The sequence below is a fragment of the Choloepus didactylus genome, chromosome 6, assembly GCF_015220235.1.
Source record: "Choloepus didactylus isolate mChoDid1 chromosome 6, mChoDid1.pri, whole genome shotgun sequence".
Lineage (NCBI taxonomy): Eukaryota > Metazoa > Chordata > Mammalia > Pilosa > Megalonychidae > Choloepus > Choloepus didactylus.
In genome coordinates, this window is record NC_051312.1 from 66,857,883 (window position 1) to 66,877,631 (window position 19,749).

The window sequence follows — 19,749 nt, forward strand, 5'->3', positions numbered from 1 at the left end:
ACGATTTGTTTTGTATGACTGCATGGTATGTGAATATATCTCAATAAAATGATGTTAAAAAAAAAAAAAAAAAATAAGTTACCCAGATTTAGAACAAGGCTAGAGAATGGAGAGTGGTTGCTTATTATGACCACAGTGTTTAACTAGGTTGAACTTAAGTGTTTGGAAATGGACAGAGGTGACGGTAGCACATTATTGTGAGAATAACTAACAGTGCTAAACGGTATGTGACTGTGGTGGAAAGGGGAAGCCTAGAGTCACATATGTCACCAGAAGGAAAGTTGGAGGTTAAAATATGGGAATGTGTATATAACAGTGAATCTTGTGGTGGGCAATGTCCGTGATTAACTGTACAAATATTAGAAATCTCTTTCATGAACTAGAACAAATGTATGACACTATAACTAGAAGTTAATAATACAGGGGTATATAAGGAAAAAATATACCTATTGCAAACTATGTACTACTGTTAGTAGTATTTTAACATTCTTTCATCAACAGTAACAAATGTACTATACCAACACTATGAGTCAATAACGGTGGGTGGTGGTTAGGGGTATGGGAGGATTTGAGTTTTCTTTTTTATTTTTATTTCTTTTCTGGAGTAGTGAATACGTTCTAAAAATTAAAAAAAAAATTGTGATGAAAGCACAACTATATAATGGTACTGTGAACAACTGATTGTACACTTTGGATGATTGTATGGTATGTGAACAACCTCAGTAAAACTGAATTAAAAAAAATAGATGAATGGCTTGAATAGGCATTTCTCCAAAGAAGAAATACCAGTGGCTGACAAGCACATGAACAGATGCTCAGTATCATTAGTCATTAGAAATCAAAATCACAATAAGATACCACCTCACACCCACTAGAATGACTATTATTGTAAAAAATATTTTAAAATAACAAGTGTTGGTGAGAATGTGGAAAAATAGGAACTCTTGTACTTTGCTGGGAATTTAAAATGGTGCAGCTGCTGTGGAAAACAGGTCAGCAGTTCCTCAAAATGTTAAGCATAGAATTACTACATGACCTAGCAATCCTGCTTCTAGGTATATATCCAAAAGAATTGAAAGCAAGGACTTGGACAGATGTCTACACCTGTGGTCATAGCAACATTATTCTCAGTATCCAAAAGGTGGAAATAACCCAAATATCCATCAGCAGATAAATTGATAAATAATATTAGGTATATATATACAGTGGAATGTTATTCAGCTTTAAAAGGGAAAGAATTTCTAGAGACTTCCAGGGAAGATGGTGGAGTAGGGATTTCTGTGACTCAGTCCTCCCACCAAAACAACTATTAAACAGGCAGGAACCATCTGAAACAATTATTTTGAAATCCAAAGGCCAGAAGAACACTATACAGCATCCAGGAAAGAGTGGGAAGAAGGGGCAAATAAATTATGGTAAAGAACTGTAAATTGCTGCCTCCACACAGTGGCTACTGTTGCCCATCCCGTCCTCTCGGGGCAGGCCACTGCAGGGTCCAGTCTTTGGCTAGCTGCTGATGACATAAAGAGAGATAAATCCTCTCCCGCAAGAATAGGGGCCTGCATGACTGATAGCTGTTCACAGCTTTTAATTAGTGAATTCAGATCACTGGATCCTGGCTCTGAAGGCAGCTATTGTTTTAACCCACCCAGACAAAGAGGGCAGCAGCCATTGTTTTAACCCTGTCCTGCACACTCCCTGGACAGGGGCAGAGGCTCTGGAGATTTAAAGATGCTGTGCTTCCTCCAGGACACAAGGACAGTTTGCTGAAGGGCTGCATTTGCTGGGCAGGCCAGGAAAGCTCAGCTCAGAGAACTGTCAGAGAAGCTGTTAGTGTCCTTCCTGGTACCCTTCCCAGGGCACTGTGAAGCCAGTCTGTGCCCCCTTTGTGGGTCCCTGACTCTATTTTGGCTGGGAAAGACTGACGGGATCAGAATTTGCCCTCTAGGCAAAAGAAGCATGAAACAACAAAAGGAGTGTTAAAAAAAATTATAGAGGCCAACAGTCTGGGACAAAGTCCTGCCAGGGTCAAACACCTGGAAGAGGGAGGTCTGCCTCCTGGGAAGCAAAGGCGACAACCAAACTCCCATAAACAAGGGAACTCCAAAACAACTAACAAGCAAAAGCCCAGTACAACCCAGAAACACAGGGAAACCCTGTGCACTGCATTGCCTTGGGTAGACCTTCCTGAAATGAGGGCTGAAGCTCAAGAAGATCTCTGTCTTATCACTGGCTGGTTACAAAACCAAGAAACAGATATCCCAGGGAGTAAATCCCAGGGTTAACATTTTGAAATATTAAAATGTACAGTGTGCAGCAAAAGAGTGGAAGACAAATAAAGAAACAAATGATGGGCCATCCAAAGGAAGAGGATAAAAATATAGAAAACACCAATGAAGAAGATGAAAATGTGGACATAGTGAACAAAGCCTTTGAAAAACTTATCTTAAAAATGCTCAAGGACAACACCACCACTGCCAAGAATCCCATCTCTCTCTCTAACTAAGCCAACTCTAGCAGGTGAGCTCACTGTGCTCCCCACTATGTGGGACCTGACTCCCAGGGGTGTAAATCTCCCTGGCAACACAGGATATGACTCCCAAGGATGAATCTGGACCTGGCATCATGGGATTGAGAACATCTTGACTAAAAGGGGGATGCGAAATGAAATGAAATAAAGTTTCACTGACTGAGAGATTTCAAATGGAGTCAAGAGGTCACTCTGGTGGACATTCTTACACACTATATAGATGACCCTTTTTAGGTTTTAATGTATTGCAATAGCTAGAAGTAAATACCTGAAATTATCAAACTCCAACCCAGTAACCTTGACTCTTGAAGATGATTGTGTAACAATGTAGCTTACAAGGGGTGACTGTGATTATGAAAACCTTGTGGCTCGCACTCCCTTTATCCATTGTATGAATGGATGAGTAGAAAAATGGGGACAAAAGCTAAATGAAAAATAGGGTGGAATGGAGGAGATGATTTGGGTGTCTTTTTTACTTTTATTTTTTATTCTCATTCTTTCTGGTGTAAGGAAAATGTTCAAAAATAGATTGGGGTGATGAATGTATAACTGTATGATGGTACTATGAACAGTTGATTGTACACCATGGATAATTGTATGGTATGTGAATATGTCTCAGTAAAACTGAATTTAATTAAAAAAAAAAAGCAGAAAAAGCATTAAAAAATACCCAAGGAGGTAAAAGAAAGTACAGAGAAAAAACTGAAGGATATCAGGAAAACTGTGAATGAATAATATGAGAGTCTAAGTAAAGAGATAGAAATTTTGCAAAAGAAACCAAGCAGTACTTCTGGAGTTGATGACTACAATAATTGAAATGAATAATGCCCCAGAGGGTTTCAAGAGCAGATTGGAGCTGGCAGAACAAAGTATCACTGAACTTGATAAGAAGAAAAATTAAGATCGCTTATTTAAAAACAAGGATGGAAGTCTCACCTTTCATTTTGCTTTATCATTAGTTCCTTCCAAAGTAAGGTCTTAAACTGTGACTGACATATTTCTCATAATGAACCTTCTTGGGACTTATTACTTCTGTAATAAGTATAAAGGGAAAGGAAGACATTGTTAACTTTTTTTTTTTTTTTGGAAATAAATTCAAAGTTATAGGAATATTTGCAAAAACAATACAAACCCCATACACAGAACTCCAGCATACCCTGACCTCCCTCCCCTGATACCCCAATCCACCAACTTTAACATGCTGTCAAACCACTGTTTCTTTCCCTCCCTCCCTCCCTATCTATCATCCATCATCTATTGCTCTGTCTTCTGAACATATGAGAGCTAGCTGCACACATCCTTGAACAAACACTGTAATTCACATATACAATTCCCATGAACAAGAACATTCTTTTATGCAGTCCCATTAAACGCAGCTAAGAAGTTCAAGAGATTGAACATTGATACAAAGCTTACATTCTATATTTCCTTTTTTTTTTTCTTATGTCTCAACTGTATCCCTTTGAGCCTCCTGTCCTCCATCCTCAGATCCCATCCAGGGTCATCCTTGGCATTCAGTTGTCATCTATTTAGACTGTCTTTTTTTTTTTTTTTTTTTCTCAATTGTGGAAACATATATACAGCCTAAATCTTCCCGTTCCACCCCTCCCTAGCATTCCATTAGTGGGATTAATCACACTTACAATGTTGTAATGCTATCTCTTTCCCACCATCCATTACTAGAAATTTCCCTTCACCTCAAACGGCAACCCTACACTCATTTCTTAACACCCCATTGCCCCTTCCCCCATTTCTCTTAACCCATACTCTACTTTTCATCTCTATGGTCATATTCTCTGATAATTTCTTTGTGTTTATTGTGGGGCTTAAAATTAACCTCTTAAATCCATAACAATCTTGTTTTTCTTTGATACCAAATTAACTTCAATAGGACACGTAAACTATGTTCCTATACTCCTCCATTCCCCCACCTTTATATAGTTCTTGTAAAAAATGACATATTTTACATTGAGTTCAAAACCACTGATTTGTCATTAGAGTTTGTGTATTTTATATCATGTAGGAAGTAAATAGTGGAGTTACAATTCAAAAATTATTGACTTCTATTTGTATTCCATTGTGGTTGGAGAATGTGCTTTGAATATATTCAAATTGTTTTTTTTTTTAATTTATTGAGGCTTGTTTTATGTCCCAGCATATGGTCCATTCTGGAGAAAGATCCATGATCACTAGAGAAAGATGAGTGTCCTGGTGATTTGGGATGTAAGGTTCTATATATGTCTGTTAAAATCTCTATATCTCTTTCTCCTTTCTTTGTTTCTCTGTCAGTAGGGCTCCCTTTATTATCTGAAGTAGGGCAGGTCTTTTATTGGCAAACACTCTCAGCATTTGTTTGTCTGTGAAAACTTGAAGCTCTCCCTCAAATTTGAAGGAGAGTTTTGCTGGATAAAGTATTCTTGGTTGGAAATTTTTCTCTCTCAGAATTTTAAATATGTCATGCCACTGCCTTCTTGCCTCCATGGTGGCCGCTGAGTAGTCACAACTTAATCTTATGTTGTTTCCTTTGTATGTGGTGAATTGCTTTTCTCTTGCTGCTTTCAGAACTTGCTCCTTCTCTTCAGTATTTGAGAGTCTTATCAGAATATGTCTCAGAGTGGGTTTATTTGGATTTATTCTATTTGGAGTTGGCTAGGCATTTATGCTTTGTGTATTTATATTGTGTAGAAGGTTGGGGAAGTTTTCTCCAACAGTTTCTTTGAATACTCTTTCTAGACCTTTACCCTTCTCTTCCCCTTCTGGGACACCAATGAGTCTTAAGTTTGGGCGTTTTATTTTATCTACCATATCCCTGAGATCCATTTCGATTTTTTCAGTTTTTTTCTCTATTCTTTCTTTTGTTCTTTCATTTTCTGTTCTGTGGACTTCTAAGACACTGAGTCGTTGTTCAGCTTCCTCTAATCTTGTATTATGAATATCCAGAGTCTTTTTAATTTGGCCAACAGTTTCTTTTATTTCCATAAGATCTTCTGTTTTTTCATTTACTCTTGCAGTGTCTTCTTTATGCTCTTATAGGGTCTTCTTTATGTCCCTTATATCCTGTGCCATGGTCTTGTTCATGTCCTTTATATCCTTTGCCATGTTTTCATTCCTCAATTGTAGTTCTTTGATTAATTGTTCCAAGTACTGTGTCTCTTCTGATCTTTTGATTTGGGTGTTTGGGTTTGGGTTCTCCATATCATCTGGTTTTATCATATGCATTAAGATTTTCTGGTATTTGCTTTGCTTGATAGGTTTCTTTCAAGTTGTAAAAAAAAAAATACCAATCTAATTTTTCAGAAATACAAGTTGGTGGTGTACACTTTCTCTAACTAACCAGCAGATGGCATCTGCGAGTCACCTGTACCCCTCAAGTCAGTTCTCCTCAACTTTGTCCTTGTGGTATGTGGGGAAATGATTCTTGTGGGGTTCAGTTGGTGAGCTCAGTTTGGGTGTGTTGCTGGAGCCGTCCACCCTGAATGTGGGACATGTGTGTCCGGGTGGCTGCAGAGGCAGGGCAGCTTTAATATTCAAACCCCCCAGGTGTTCCCGGAGATTCAAGGCTGCTGCAAGAGTCTAAGCCTTCATTTCAGTTCTGCCCCAGACCCTTTCTGTCGCTGACCCACAAACCACCGGCATTGACGTAGCGTCCCTGAGTTTTCCAAGCGGGCCCCCCTTCTCAGCTATGATCTTCCAGGACCTCTGCTGAGGGAAGGCTGTGCTACATCACTAGTGCACGTCATCCCTCAAGGGAAGCCCCGGGCCGCCGGGCCGTGCTGGGGCGCTCTCAGCCTGATGCAAAGATGGCTGAACGGGGCGTCTCAACCACGCGCCCCCCTCCTTGCACAGTTCCTCCTTCCCAGCTCCGGGACAACTGGCGCGGCTCTGGGCTGTGGGTACGGCCCCAGGCAGGAGTGTCTCCAGCCCACCGGGGAGCCAGCTGCAGGCCGCGGGTTTCTTTCTCCTTCCGGCTCCCCTCTCCGCTCCCCTGGCCCTGAGGGAATCTCCAGTGGGCTATCCTCCATGCCAGACACCGAGAGGTTGGCTCAGCCTGCTCCTGCCGTGCTTCACTGTGCGGTTCCCACTGACGCAACTGCAGCTGCCCCTTGGTTTTTCCCTTTTTTTTTTTTTAAAGAACTAGTCCGTCTCCAAATGCCAACCCCAGGCTTCCCCACACCGCAGTGCGGCCGCGGGTCTTTCAGCCGGCTCACTCACTCATTTCAGAATGCAGACTCCCGGTTTCACCAAGTGTACGGCCCCTGTGGTTCTAGCAGACCTTGTCCAGCTGGTGCATGGCTGAAACCTGTATTCTGGGTCATCTTCTGGTTTTTATCTACTATTTTTCATGGAGGTGTTTTTTTGCCCTATCTCACCTAGCCACCATCTTAGGTTCTCTGACATTGTTAACTTTAAGAGCTTTATTATCAGTGTAAACCTCCCGAGTTGAATGTTGTTCTCTTCTTGTTTTATTAAGCCAAAATACAAATTGGCACAGATACTCAGTTTCCAATTTTTAAAGTGTAATGTTACTTTTGAAAGTATTTTGTATAAGGTTTTTTATGTATTATGTATTTACCTCAAGTTCAAGTTAATGGCTTTCATTTATGTTCTAAAGAAAAATGAGTAACAAAATTAATTTATCTTCAGTTATAACCATATGAGGTATGTTCTAGCATTGGTGTTAAGTGCCATTTTGTACTTTTCCCTTTAGGCTCTCTAAATTGTACTAACCAACCCCCAAATCATTGAGATGCTCTTAAAAAAAACAGAAAAAGAAAGGAAAAGGTAAAAAGCTTGACATTGTGACCAAATTTTTTTGTTGATCAAATCACATGAAACCATAAAAGTTAAATTCTTTGCTTAAATATTACTAATGGGCAAAATTACACAGCAAATAATTATATCATTTCTTGTGTAGGTTTGTATGCCATCTATATTACTGAATAAATCGTTAATACACTTATCAGTCAGTCATTGATTGTGATTAAAATTATCAAGTGATTTTTTTCAACATTAATTGAAAACTGTTTTGTGAAACGTCTATCCAGAGAAGTAACAGAGTTTTTTTTGGTATTAAATTATATGTTGAGCATTCAAAGTGAATTTGAGATGAAAAGTCAAGCATGTTTTCCAAACAACAACAATAATTTCTTATTTCTTATTTTAGGAATAGAATAGTTTGAGATTTTTTTTCTAGTAGTTGTCTTGGATCTTCTACCGCATGAATACACTGTTTGACAGAAGAAGCAAATGTTTTTTGAATGCTTTTGAGAATTAGGTATAAAAATTGATTGACATGATATATCATTTTTACAAAGAAATAATTTGACCCCTCATACCTTTTACATTTACTTAGGGTATTTTTTTTTCAGTACCTGAAAGTTAAAGGTGTTTCTGTCATACTGTAAACAAACTTAGCATAAACATGTTAAAACATATTCTGAGTACTCTTATTTGAATATCTTTTATGCCCGGAAAATCTGAAGGCTAATTAGAACTGGCATGATTTGGAATATTCAAGAAGAAAAAATAACTTCTTTTAATACCAGCCTTGTAGATTTCCTGAAGATTTTGGTGAAAAATAATAGTATGTACTATAAGCATTGACAGAATTATTTGTCTATATGCTTTTACAAAAGTTAATCTTGAATTACGAAGCTTTACTTATTCATGTGTTCTTGGAATCTAGGTTAAAGGTTACCAGGGGGCGGGGGACCAGAAGGAGTGTGGGGTGGGGGTTAGGGAATGGGAAGTTAAGACTTAAAATGTACAGGGTTCCTGTTTGGAATGATGGAAATGTTTTGGTAATGGATGGTGGTGATGGTAGCACAACATTGTGAATGAAATAACAGCAGTGAAATATATATATGAATGTGAATAAAAGAGGAAATGTTGGATTGTATATATGATAACAGAATAAATATTTTTTAAAAATCCATGGAACTACACTACACAAACAGTGAACCCCAAGTTAAACCATGGACTTTAATTAATAGTACAATTATACAAATGTGTTATCATCAGTTGTAAAAAATGTTCCACACCAATGCAAAGCATTGATGGTGGGTTGGTATATGGCAATCCTGTATTTTATGCATGGTTTTTCTGTAAGCCCACAACTTCTCTAATAAAACAAAAAATTTAATAATGAAAAATAGCAAAAGATTAAAAGCAAAAAAAAAAAAAAAGGAATGAAATTCTGATACATGCAACAATATGGATGAACTTTGACGACATTACTTTGGAATAAGTCAGACACAAGGGGACATATGCAAACTCATAGATATAGGAAGTAGAATGAAGGTTACTGTGGGTGGTGGGGTAAAGGGACAGGAAGAACAATGGGTGAGTAGTAAATGCATAGTGGGTGCAGGGTTTCTGTTTGCAGTGGTGGGAGAGTTCTGGTAATGGATGCTGGTGAGAGTAGCACAATGTTGTGAATGTGATTAATCCCACTGAATTGTATGCTTGGGAGTGGTTGAGATAGGAAAGCTTATGTTGCATCTGTGTTTCCACAATTTAGTCCACAAAGACTAAAGAGACAATGTTAATTAAGTGCAAAACATGATTCTGGATGTGATCTAGTAGTGGAGGAAAAAAAGTCTTGAAAGGACATTATTGGGTCATATAGAAAATTTGGAGTGTAGATTGTAAACTTTATATCAATATTAAAGTCTTGAACTTGATGTGTTTATATAAATGAATATCCTTGTTCTTAATGAAATGTACATGGAAGTATTATGTATACAAGGAGCATGATGGATACAGCTTACTCTCAAATGTTCAGAAAAGAGACAAATTATTTCAAAGTAAAAAGCTTAAAGAAAAATATATACAGTTGAAGTTATTATGTGTAAATAAGTCAGATTTGTTTCATATTAAAAGAATGAGGGCTATTTTTGGATAGTATTTTAAGAGAAGGGATAGAGAAGAAGAATAAGGTTTAGAGTATCTACTTTGTGTTAGGCACTGTCCTAGACTTTTTCCTATTAAGTAATTTATGTAGAAAGAATTAAGATTTCCATTTAACAGATTAATAAACTGAAGCTCAAAGTGGTTAAGTTAATTTTCCCAGGGCCATGCAACTAGTTAGTGGCAGAATGAGAATTCAAACCCAGGAATGTCCAACTCCAAAGCCCCTGTTCTTCCCACTACACTATCTTTGGAAAAAAAGAAAATTGTAAACAAAGTTCCAGTTTCCAAAGAACCCATTAGGGGGAGTGTCTTCTGTACAGAAATGATTGAATATTGAATTAAGATTTTGCTTGCTATTGATATTATTACTAAAGTGATATTTCCAATTGATTTTTAGATCCCAATCGTAGAGTCAGAAATAAAGAAAGAAGCTGGTGAATTAAAACCTGAAGAAGAAATCACTGTGGGGCCAGTTCAGAAATTGGTAACTGAGATGGGCACCTATGCAACTCAAAGTGCCCTTAGTAGTTCTAGACCCACCAAGAAAGAGGAAGACAGGTAATTTAAGGCACCTGTGCCCTACCAGTTATACTTCTTTTGTTACTCTTATGTATAAAACATCAACTTATTTCTTTTCTCTAATTATTTTTTTGTGGCCAAAATGGAAATGTGTGCCATTTAAGGTACTTGAAAAGAGGTGAATGTTTAAGTTATTTCCCCCTGGATTGTGTTAATGGTTCTAATTCTCCATCCCTTATAATTGTTTTCATTGAAATGTGTTCTGTTTAAACGAAAGTTATTTTACTGACATATAAAATGCTAAGTGTTGGTAACTTTGATGATATTTGAGTTTTGTTGCCCATTAGTATTCAGGAAATAGAAATGATTTCAACTTCAAAGCTTTTAAACAGCTTTGAAGATTTTCCATTTCTAATTAATAGGGTAAAGTTTTACATATTTTCCCTTTATTTTACTCTACATTTTTGTGGGGAAGCCGATGAAAATAATGCCTAAAATTTTATTGAATGCTTACTATGTGCTAGACATTGTGCTAAATTGTTTGTCTGATAGTCTTGAAAACCCTATGAGGTAGAGTCTTATTATCCCCATTTTACAGAAGAGAAATTTGAGATTACAGAGGCTTACCTAAAGGATACAGTAAATAGACAAGCTGAGATTTGAATATAGCTCATCGGCTCCATACATACACCCTTAACCATTTTCTCATTTCATATCCAGTTGGATCTTGAGTCAGTTGAAGATAAATTTTAAAGCCGCACAATCTTTTTCCTTCTGAGAGCTAAAAAAGGAGCTAACTGAGCACCTACGTAGAGTAGACTTCGTTGAATCATTTTTAAAAAGCTGTGTGCTGCATACAAAGTTGGTGGGTTTCATTTTCTTGATTGCTTTGCAGACCTCCCTTGAGAGGATTCCTTCTGGATGGAGATTTCTTTGTTGCTGCCTCCCTTGCCACGACCCTGACCAAAGTTGCCTTGCGCTATATAGCTTTGGTTCAGGAGAAGAAGAAACAAAATGTAAGTCTTTTATTCTCTGTTAGCCAACAAATGACTATTGAGTGTCTATATATATGCAGTGAATAGTGAGGGACCCAAAAATGAAGGCTATAATTTCTGGCATGGAAAAGCTTATGGTTTAGTAGGGGAAATGAACACATATAATACTACTGCAGAACTGGCAAAGTAATACAATATCAATACAGTGAGATAAGTCCAGTGGAGGAAATACAAATAGGGTTTGTGAAGTCACTCTGTTTGCTAGGATTATTCAAGGTCCAATGAAGAAAATGCCTCTCTCCAACATCCAGTCAGCCATTATCTGTTTTATCCCAGAAATGTCTTTTAAATGTATTCCCATTTCTATAGTTCATACCTTCATCATAGCTTCTGACAGTTCTAACTGTGCACTCACTTAGAATAATATACTTCCGTTCCCGCACTGCTGAACTCCTACCCTAGTCCTTTGTGCTATTGTCCTACATTTTCCATGTTGTGTTATAAACCCCAAAATACATTGTTGTTATTTTTGCTTTAAATAGTTATCTTTTCTTTTCCAAACCGTTTTATTCATACATCATACAGTCCATCCATGTGGTTCTCAGTACAATCACAGAGCTGTGCTTTCATCACCACAGTCAACTTCAGAACACTTTCATGGCTTCAAAAAGGGAAACCCCATGCCCCTTAGCCCCTCTGTCATTGACACTTAGTATTGGCACAATACCTTTGTTACAACTGATGGAGGAACATTAAGATATCGCTGTTAACTATAGTCCATAGTTTGTGTTAGGTGCATCTTTTTCTCATGTACCACCCTATTATTAACATCTTTAGTTGAGACATACATTTGTTCTAATTCATGGAAGAACATTCTTGTTTTTGTACTGTTAACCACCTTCATCATCCACAACAGGGTTCACTATGTTATGCAATTCCTTGTTTCATCCTCTAGCTTTCTTTTTAATGATATACACTACCCTAAAACCTCCCCTTTCAACCACAGTCACATGCACAATTCAGCACTATTATTTACACACATGGTACTGTGCTGCTATCACCTTTACCTTTTTCCAAACATTTACACTTTGCTTAATTTTAAAACTGCACACAGTAAGCATCAGTTCCCCATTCTCTATACTCATTCTGTCTTCTGGTAAACTGTATTCTAGAAATTAGCTCCATGAGTTTGCTTATTATATTTCATATTAGTGAGGTCATACTATATTTGTCCTTTTGTGTCTGGCTTATTTTACTCACCATAATGTCTTCAAGGTTCATCCCTGTTGTCGCTTGCATCAGGACTTCATTCCTTCTCATGGCTGAATAATATTCCATCGTGTGTATATACCACATTTTGTTTATCCATTCATTGGTTGATGGACACTTGGGTTGCTTCCATCTTTTGGCAGTTGTGAATAATGCCGCTGTTAACATCAGTATACAATATCTGTTCATGTCCCTGCTTTCAGTTCTTCTGAATATACACCTAGAAGCAGGATTGCCAGATCATATGGCAGCTCTATACTTAGCTTCCTGAGGAACTACCAAGCTCTCTTCCATAGCGGCTGTACCATTTTACATTCCCACCAGCAGTGAATAAGTATTCTTACTTCTCCACATCCTCTCCAACACTTGTAGTATTCTGTATGTTTCACAGTGGCCATTCTATTAAGTGTGAAATGATATCTCACTATGGTTTTGATTTGCATTTCCCTAATGGCTAGTGAAGTTGAACGTCTTTTCATGTGCTTTTTAGCCATTTGTATTTCTTCTTTGAAAATGTCTATTCATATCTTTTTGCCCATTTTTTAATTGGGTTGTTTGTCTTTTTATATTCAGGTTGTAGGATTTCTTTCTTCTGGATATTAAACCCTTATTGGACATCTGGTTTCCAAATATTTTCTCCCATTGAGTAGGCTACCTTTTCACTTTCTTGACAAAGTCCTTTGAAGCACAGAAGTATTCAGTTTTGAGAAGGTCCCATTTATCTGTTTTTTTTTTTCTTTTGTTTCTTGTGCTTTGGATATAAGGTCTAAGAAACCACTGCCTAACACAAAATCTTGAAGATGCTTCCCTACATTTTCTTCTAGGACTTTTATGGTCCTAGCTCTTATATTTAGGTCTTTGATCCATTTTGAGTTAATTTTTATATAAGATTTGCAGTAGGGGCTTCTTTCTTTCATTCTTTTGGATATGGATATCCAGTTTTCCCAGCTCCATTTGTTGAAGACACTGTTCTGTCCAATTGAGTGGACTTGGCAGCCTTGTCAAAAATCAATTGACCATAGCTGTGAGGGTCTGTTTCTGGACTCTCAATTTGATTCCATTGATTAATATGTCTGTCTTTATGCCAGTACCCTGCTGTTTTGACTATAACTTTATAATATGCTTTAAAGTCAGGAAGTGTGAATCTCCAACTTCGTTCTACTTTTTCAAGATATTTTTGGCTATTTGCAGCCCCGTACCCTTCCAAATAAATTTAGTGATTAGTTTTTCCATTTCTGCAAAATAGGCTGTTGGGATTTTGATTGGGATTGCGTTGACTCTGTATATCAATTTGGGTAGAGTTGACATCTTGATGACATTTAACTTTCCAATCCATTAACACAGACTGTCCTTCCATTTATTTAGGTCTTCTTTGATTTCTATTTGGATTTGTTCTGTTTGGAGTACGCTGTGCTTCTTGGATATGCATGTTTATGTCTTTGATGAGTTGGGAAATTTTCAGTCATTATTTTCCTTGTATATTCTTTCTACCCCTTTTCCCTTCTCTTCTCCTTCTGGGACACCCATGATACATATGTTTGTGCACTCAGTACTGTGGTTCAGTTCCCTGATCTCCTGCTCAATTTTTCCCATTCTTTTCTCTACTGTTCTTTTATCTGTGCAGTTTCAGTGTCCTGTCTTCTAGCCCACTGATCCTTTCTTCTACCTGTTCAAATCTGCTGTTGTATGCCTCTAGTGTATTTTTAATGTCATTTATTTTGCCTTTCATTTCCATAATATCTGTTATTTTTCTTTGCATACTTTCAAATTCTTCTTTATCCTCACCCAGTGTCTTCTTAATATCCTTTACCTCTTTGGCCATATTTTCTTTCATTTCCTTGAATGACTTAGGAGATTTGTTTGAACATCTTTTATTAGTTGTTCCAAATTCCGTACCTCCTCTGACTTTTTAATTTATTTATTTGACTGTGCCATATCTTCCCGTTTCTTGATATGGCTTGTAATTTTTTGCTGATAACTGGGTATCTGATTATCTTGATGGGTTTATTCTGAAGATTGGTTTTTCTCTATTGTCTAGGATTTTGTTGTCGATTGAGTTTGTATTAAGTCTGTTCTTTGACAGTTGGTTCATCATTATTTCCCAGACTAAGCAGGGTCAGGTACCCATGCAGGAGGCACAATCCAAAGGGCCATTGGGAGAGTATCAGGAAAGACACCAAAAAGCCTTTTTTTTTTCCTTTTCTGCTTCCCAAGACTGCACTTTCCTGGCCTGTTTCTGCTTCCCAAGACTGCACTTTCCTGGCCTGTCCATCAGATGGTGCTCTTCTGCAACCTATTCCCTCAGCCCTATGAAAGCAGGGTATTTTAGCCTTTTGCCAGCTCTACCTGTGATATGATAGTAACAAGGGTACAGCAGCAGCACCTGACTGGGATGGACTAAAATAGCAGGATCCAGCCATCTAAATTCACTGACAAAAAGCTGGTTCAATACTGGGCTATGTACTTAGGGCAGAGGACTCCCATGGCCATCCTGGTCTATAGCAACCTGCCAGGCAGGGATCAGACTGCCTGACACTGCTTTCCCTGAGGGTCAGGAATGGGGAATGGGTGCCAGGAGCTGTGGCTGGAATTACTCACATTTCTTCATAGCAGTTTCTCAGTCTTTTCATCTAGCACTTTGCTGCACAGAACTCCCCTGGTCTCCAGAGACCCAAAACATTGATTCAGACCGTTTCTCCCCCCTCCCCCATTCCACCGTTTTTCTGGAAGTTGTTATCTTTTTTGTGATTGTTGTTATATATTTTAATGCTATTTTATTGAGATATATTCACATACCAAACAGTCATCCAAAGTGTACAATCAGTCCACCGTATCATCATATAGTTGTGCATTCATCACTACAGTCAATTTTTGAACTCTTAAAAAAAAAAAAAAATTAAGTAAAAAAGAACACCCAAAACATTTCAACCCCCCCCCACACACATTTACTTTTTGTACCCATTTTTCTACTCATCTGCCCATACACTGGATAAAGGGACTGTGATCTAAAGATTTTCACAATCACACAGTCACACTGTGTAAGCTATATAGTTATACAATCATCTTCCAGAATCAAGGCTACTGGGTTGCAGTCCAACAGTTTCAGGTATTTCCTTCTAGATATTCTAATACACTAGAAACTAAAAAGGGATATCTAGATAATGCATAAGAATAACCTCCAGAATGACCTGTCGACTGTATTTGAAGTCTCTCGGCCACAGAAACTTTATTTTGTTCATTTCTCTTCCCCCTTTTGGTCAAGAAGGCTTTCTGAATCCCATGATGCCGGGTCAAGGCTCATCCCTGGGAGTCATGTCCCACATTGCAGGGGAGATTTACACCCCTGGGAGTCATGTAGGGGTGAGGGCAATGAGTTTACCTGCAGAGTTGGCTTAGAGAGAGAAGGCATATCTGAGCAATGAAAGAGTTTCTCTGGAGGTGACTCAGGCACAATTATAAGTAGGCTTAGCCTCTCCTTTACAGTAACCAGCTTGGCCTTCTGAATTGGTAGTCCTCAGTGCTTGCAAGAATATCAGGTAGGGAAGTTTAATATTTCCACAGTCCTTCAAGGGAACTTTGCAAATACTTTTTTATTGTCTGCCTGTTCTAGTTTGCTAATGCTGCCGGAATGCAAAACACCAGGAATGGATTGGCTTTTATAAAAGGGGATTTATTTGATTACACAGTTACAGTCTTACAGCCATAAAGTGTGAAGGTAACGCATCAACAATCGGGTACCTTCACTGGATGATAGCCAGTGGCGTCCGAAAACCTTTGTTAGCTGGGAAGGCACATGGCCAGCGTCTGCTCCGGAGTTCTGCTGTCAAAATGGCTTTCTCCCAGGACATTTCTCTCTAGGCTTCAGCTCCTCAAAAATGTCATTCTTAGTTGCTCTTGGGGTGTTTGTCCTCTCTTAGCTTCTCTGGAGTAAAAGTCTGCTTTCAAAGGCCGTCTCCAAAATGTTTCTGTAAGCTGAAGCTCCTCTCTCAGTTCCAGTGCATTCTTCAAAGTGTCCCTCGTGGCTGTAGCAAGGTTGCTCCTTCTGTCTGAGCTTACACAGTGCTCTAATAAACTAATCAAGGCCCACGCTGAATGGGCAGGGCCACACCTCCATGGAAACTATCCAGTCAGAGTCATCACCCACAGTTGGGTGGGTCACATCTCCATGGAAATACTCAAAGAATTACAATCTAATCAATACCAGTACATCTGCCTACACAAGATTGCATCAAAGATAATGGCATTTGGGGGGGGGGCATAATACATCGAACTGGCACACTGCCCAAATTATTCTGGGATGTACTGGGGCATCACACTAACTTGTACAAATAAACCAGATCTCACTCCCTGTTCAAGGTTCCATGTGATTATGGTGTTTGAATAAACTGACCATGCAAGTTAAATTATATAGTGTGCTACAGAAAATATAGATGTTGCACCAAATAAACATCTCTTCCTTTGGTCTCACACAGAAGTTGAAGTTTTAAAACACCATCAATATCATCCTTTACCCTTTAGTCTGATTTACCTTAGTCCTAACCAAGTTCATTTCATTCATGTCTCTAATTGAAGTCTGATCTGTTTTTCCGCTTCTTTAACAGTTGCTGTACGGGGTAATGCTGACATTCGTAGGTGCCAAATTCTTGCTGTGAGTCTCAGGTATCACACCCGAATTTCCAGGGACCGACCAGGTTATACACAAAGAGCTCTGCATCTCAGAATTTAGAAATAACCATAACAACTTAGGAATAGATATGACTGCTATGAGAGTTTACAATATAGGAGCCTTTATAATAAGCCTGCCTCTGATAACCTGTGTTCTCAGATTCAATTCTCAGAGTTTACACGTTATAGTTCGTTCGTATTAGTGAGGTATTATAATGTTTGTCTTTTCCTTTCTGGCTTATTTCACTCAACATACTGCTCTCAAGGTCCATTCACTTTGTTGCATGCCTCACAGCTTCATTCCTTCTTGCAGCCACTCAGTATTCCATTGTATGCATACACCACAGTTCACCATTCTGTTCATCTGTGGATATACTCTTAGGCCACCTCCATCCATTGCAAATTGTGAATACTGCTGCCATAAACACTGGTGTGCAAATGTCCATTTGTGCCCCTGCTTTCAGTTCTTCCAAGTATATACCCAGTACTGGGGTTGCAGGACTATATGGCAACCCCATACTTAGCTTCCTGCCTTCCAGATGGGCTGCGCTATTCTACTTCCCCACCAACAGTGAATAGGTACACCCTTCTCCACATTTTTTTCAGCACTTGTATCCCTCTGTTTATTTTTTTAAACAGTTGTATTCACACACCATACAATCCATTCTAATTAATCAGTGTTTCCCAGTATAATCACAGTTATGCATTCACCATCACAACCTATATGAGGACATTTCCATTTCTTCTTGAAAGAGAGGAAGAGGAGAAAAAAAATGAAGAATAAAAAAAATTAAGTAAAAAGTAAAAATACAATACAGTACAATAAAAAGGTCAGACAGCAATGACTGCACCAAGAATCCCTCCCTTATATCCCCCTCTTACTGACATTTAGCTTTGGTATATTGCCTTTGTTAAAATAAATGGAAGCATATTACAGTGTTACTGTTAACTGTAGACTCTGGTTTGCATTGATTTTTTTCCCCTGTACCATCCCATTTTCAACACCGTACAATGTTGATGTTTATTTGTTCTCCCTCTTGTAAATACATTCTTCCATTTGTACATTTAGTCACCATCTTTGACCACTCTAAGTTTTGCTGAATTATATGGTCTCAGTCATTATCTTCTATCTTTCCTTCTGGTAGTTAGTTATCTTTTAATGAGATTTTTTTTAATGAGAAAAAATCTTATGTTTACCCACATATTTACCATTTATGGTACTCTTAATTCCTTTGTGTAAATCCAGTTTTTTTCTGCCGAAAGAACTTGACCATTCTTACTCTGCAGGTCTGCTGGTGATATTCTCTCAGCTTTCATTTGCCTGAAAAAAGTCTTTATTTAACTTTCATTAAAAAAAAAAAAAATCTCCCTTTGAAGAACTGTGTATGTTTTTATTTTATTTTTGTTCATTTATTTTTAAATATTGCTAAAACAAACGAGAAGGAGTGATGGCAATAAAAACTAACAGGAGAAAACCATCACTCATGGTTACAGCACTGAAGTACAAATCCTTTTAATATTATAGTGGAGATAAAAACATCAAAAGGTAGAAATATATTTACATTATTAGGTATAATAACATGAATCCTTCCTCCTCCAGAAAGAGTATAAGATGGCTTTTATACATGAAACAAGTTTTTCCCTAGTACTGATCATTCTGTTTTACAATCTGCAGTTTCATTTAACATTATAATATTTTCCATGTTATTCTGAACCTTTCCTAATCATAATCATCATAATATTGTTTAGCTGCATAATAGCCCCTTTGGTTTATGATTCCTTCCTTTACTTAAGTCTTCCATAAATTTGAATATTTTCATTTTAATATTTAGAATTTTCAGGTGATTTTTTTTTTTACTTCCAGCATTGAAAAAAAGCCATAAATGAAATTTAGAGGACCACATAATTGACAAGGTGTATTATCTCTTTCTTACTGATATATTTTGATTTATGAGCAATATTCTTTGTTATTCTCTGTAGTTATTATTTCTTTGGATCTTAGTACAATGTTATCTTCTTTTCTTTAAGATTTTCTAAAAGGCTCCAACATTTGTGTCTCAGAATCTAATTTAATTTCCTCTTACAGAACAGCTGCTTTACTTCTGGAAGTTGGGAGGGTGTTTGCTAATACCTTTTTAAAAGCCAGATTTCTGTTAACATATTTGGTTCATAAAGTTTGCTGTGTCTAGTCCAAGAAAGGAGGAAGTTTGGTTGTTTATCGCCTCACCAGCTTTCTTTCATTCATGCCATTTCCAACATCCTTCTTTTCTTGCAGATCTGAGTTTCTCTGGTGTCATAACTTTTGCCTAAAGAATTTGCTTTAATGTTTCTTGAGTGCAAATCTTTTGGCAATTAATGCTCTTTCTTGGCTTTTATTTGTCTGAAAAATAAATATTTTTCATTCATTTTTGGAGAATACCTTTGTGGGTATAGAATGTATAGGTTGACAGTTTTTTTTTTTTTTCCTTTCATACTTTAAAGATGCAGCTCCATGGTCTTCTGGCTTTTGTGGTTGCTAATAATAAATCTACTGTCATTCTTATGCCTTTGTATGGAATGTGCCTCTGATTGGTTTTGGATTTTCTCCTTTTCACTGGGTTTCGATAATTTGTGATACACCTTATAAGGTGTGGTTTTCTTCATGTTTCTTTAACTTGTGGTTCATTGAGCTTCTTGGATCTGTGGATTTACAGTTTCCATCAAAAATTTGGGTAATTTTTGGCCATTATTTCTTCACATAGTGTTTCTGCTCCCTTCCCTTTCTCCTTTTTTTTCTGGAGACATTATCAATCCTCAGGAGATTATTATACTACTCTTTTCCACTGTTTTTTTCCACAGGCTTCTGGTAGTTTATTTCTT

General features: G+C 37.7%; 1 protein-coding gene across 3 annotated transcripts in view; it reads left to right on the plus strand.

Annotated features, from left to right (window-relative positions):
- Positions 1–19,749, plus strand: part of COPB1 (COPI coat complex subunit beta 1) — a 67,253-nt gene that overhangs the window by 29,757 nt on the left and 17,747 nt on the right. For all 3 annotated transcript variants that reach the window (XM_037839394.1, XM_037839396.1, XM_037839395.1), the window contains exons 13-14: positions 9,840–10,000; positions 10,857–10,977. In XM_037839394.1, coding sequence (XP_037695322.1) covers positions 9,840–10,000; positions 10,857–10,977 — 282 coding nt within the window. The remainder of the gene's footprint in view (positions 1–9,839; positions 10,001–10,856; positions 10,978–19,749) is intronic.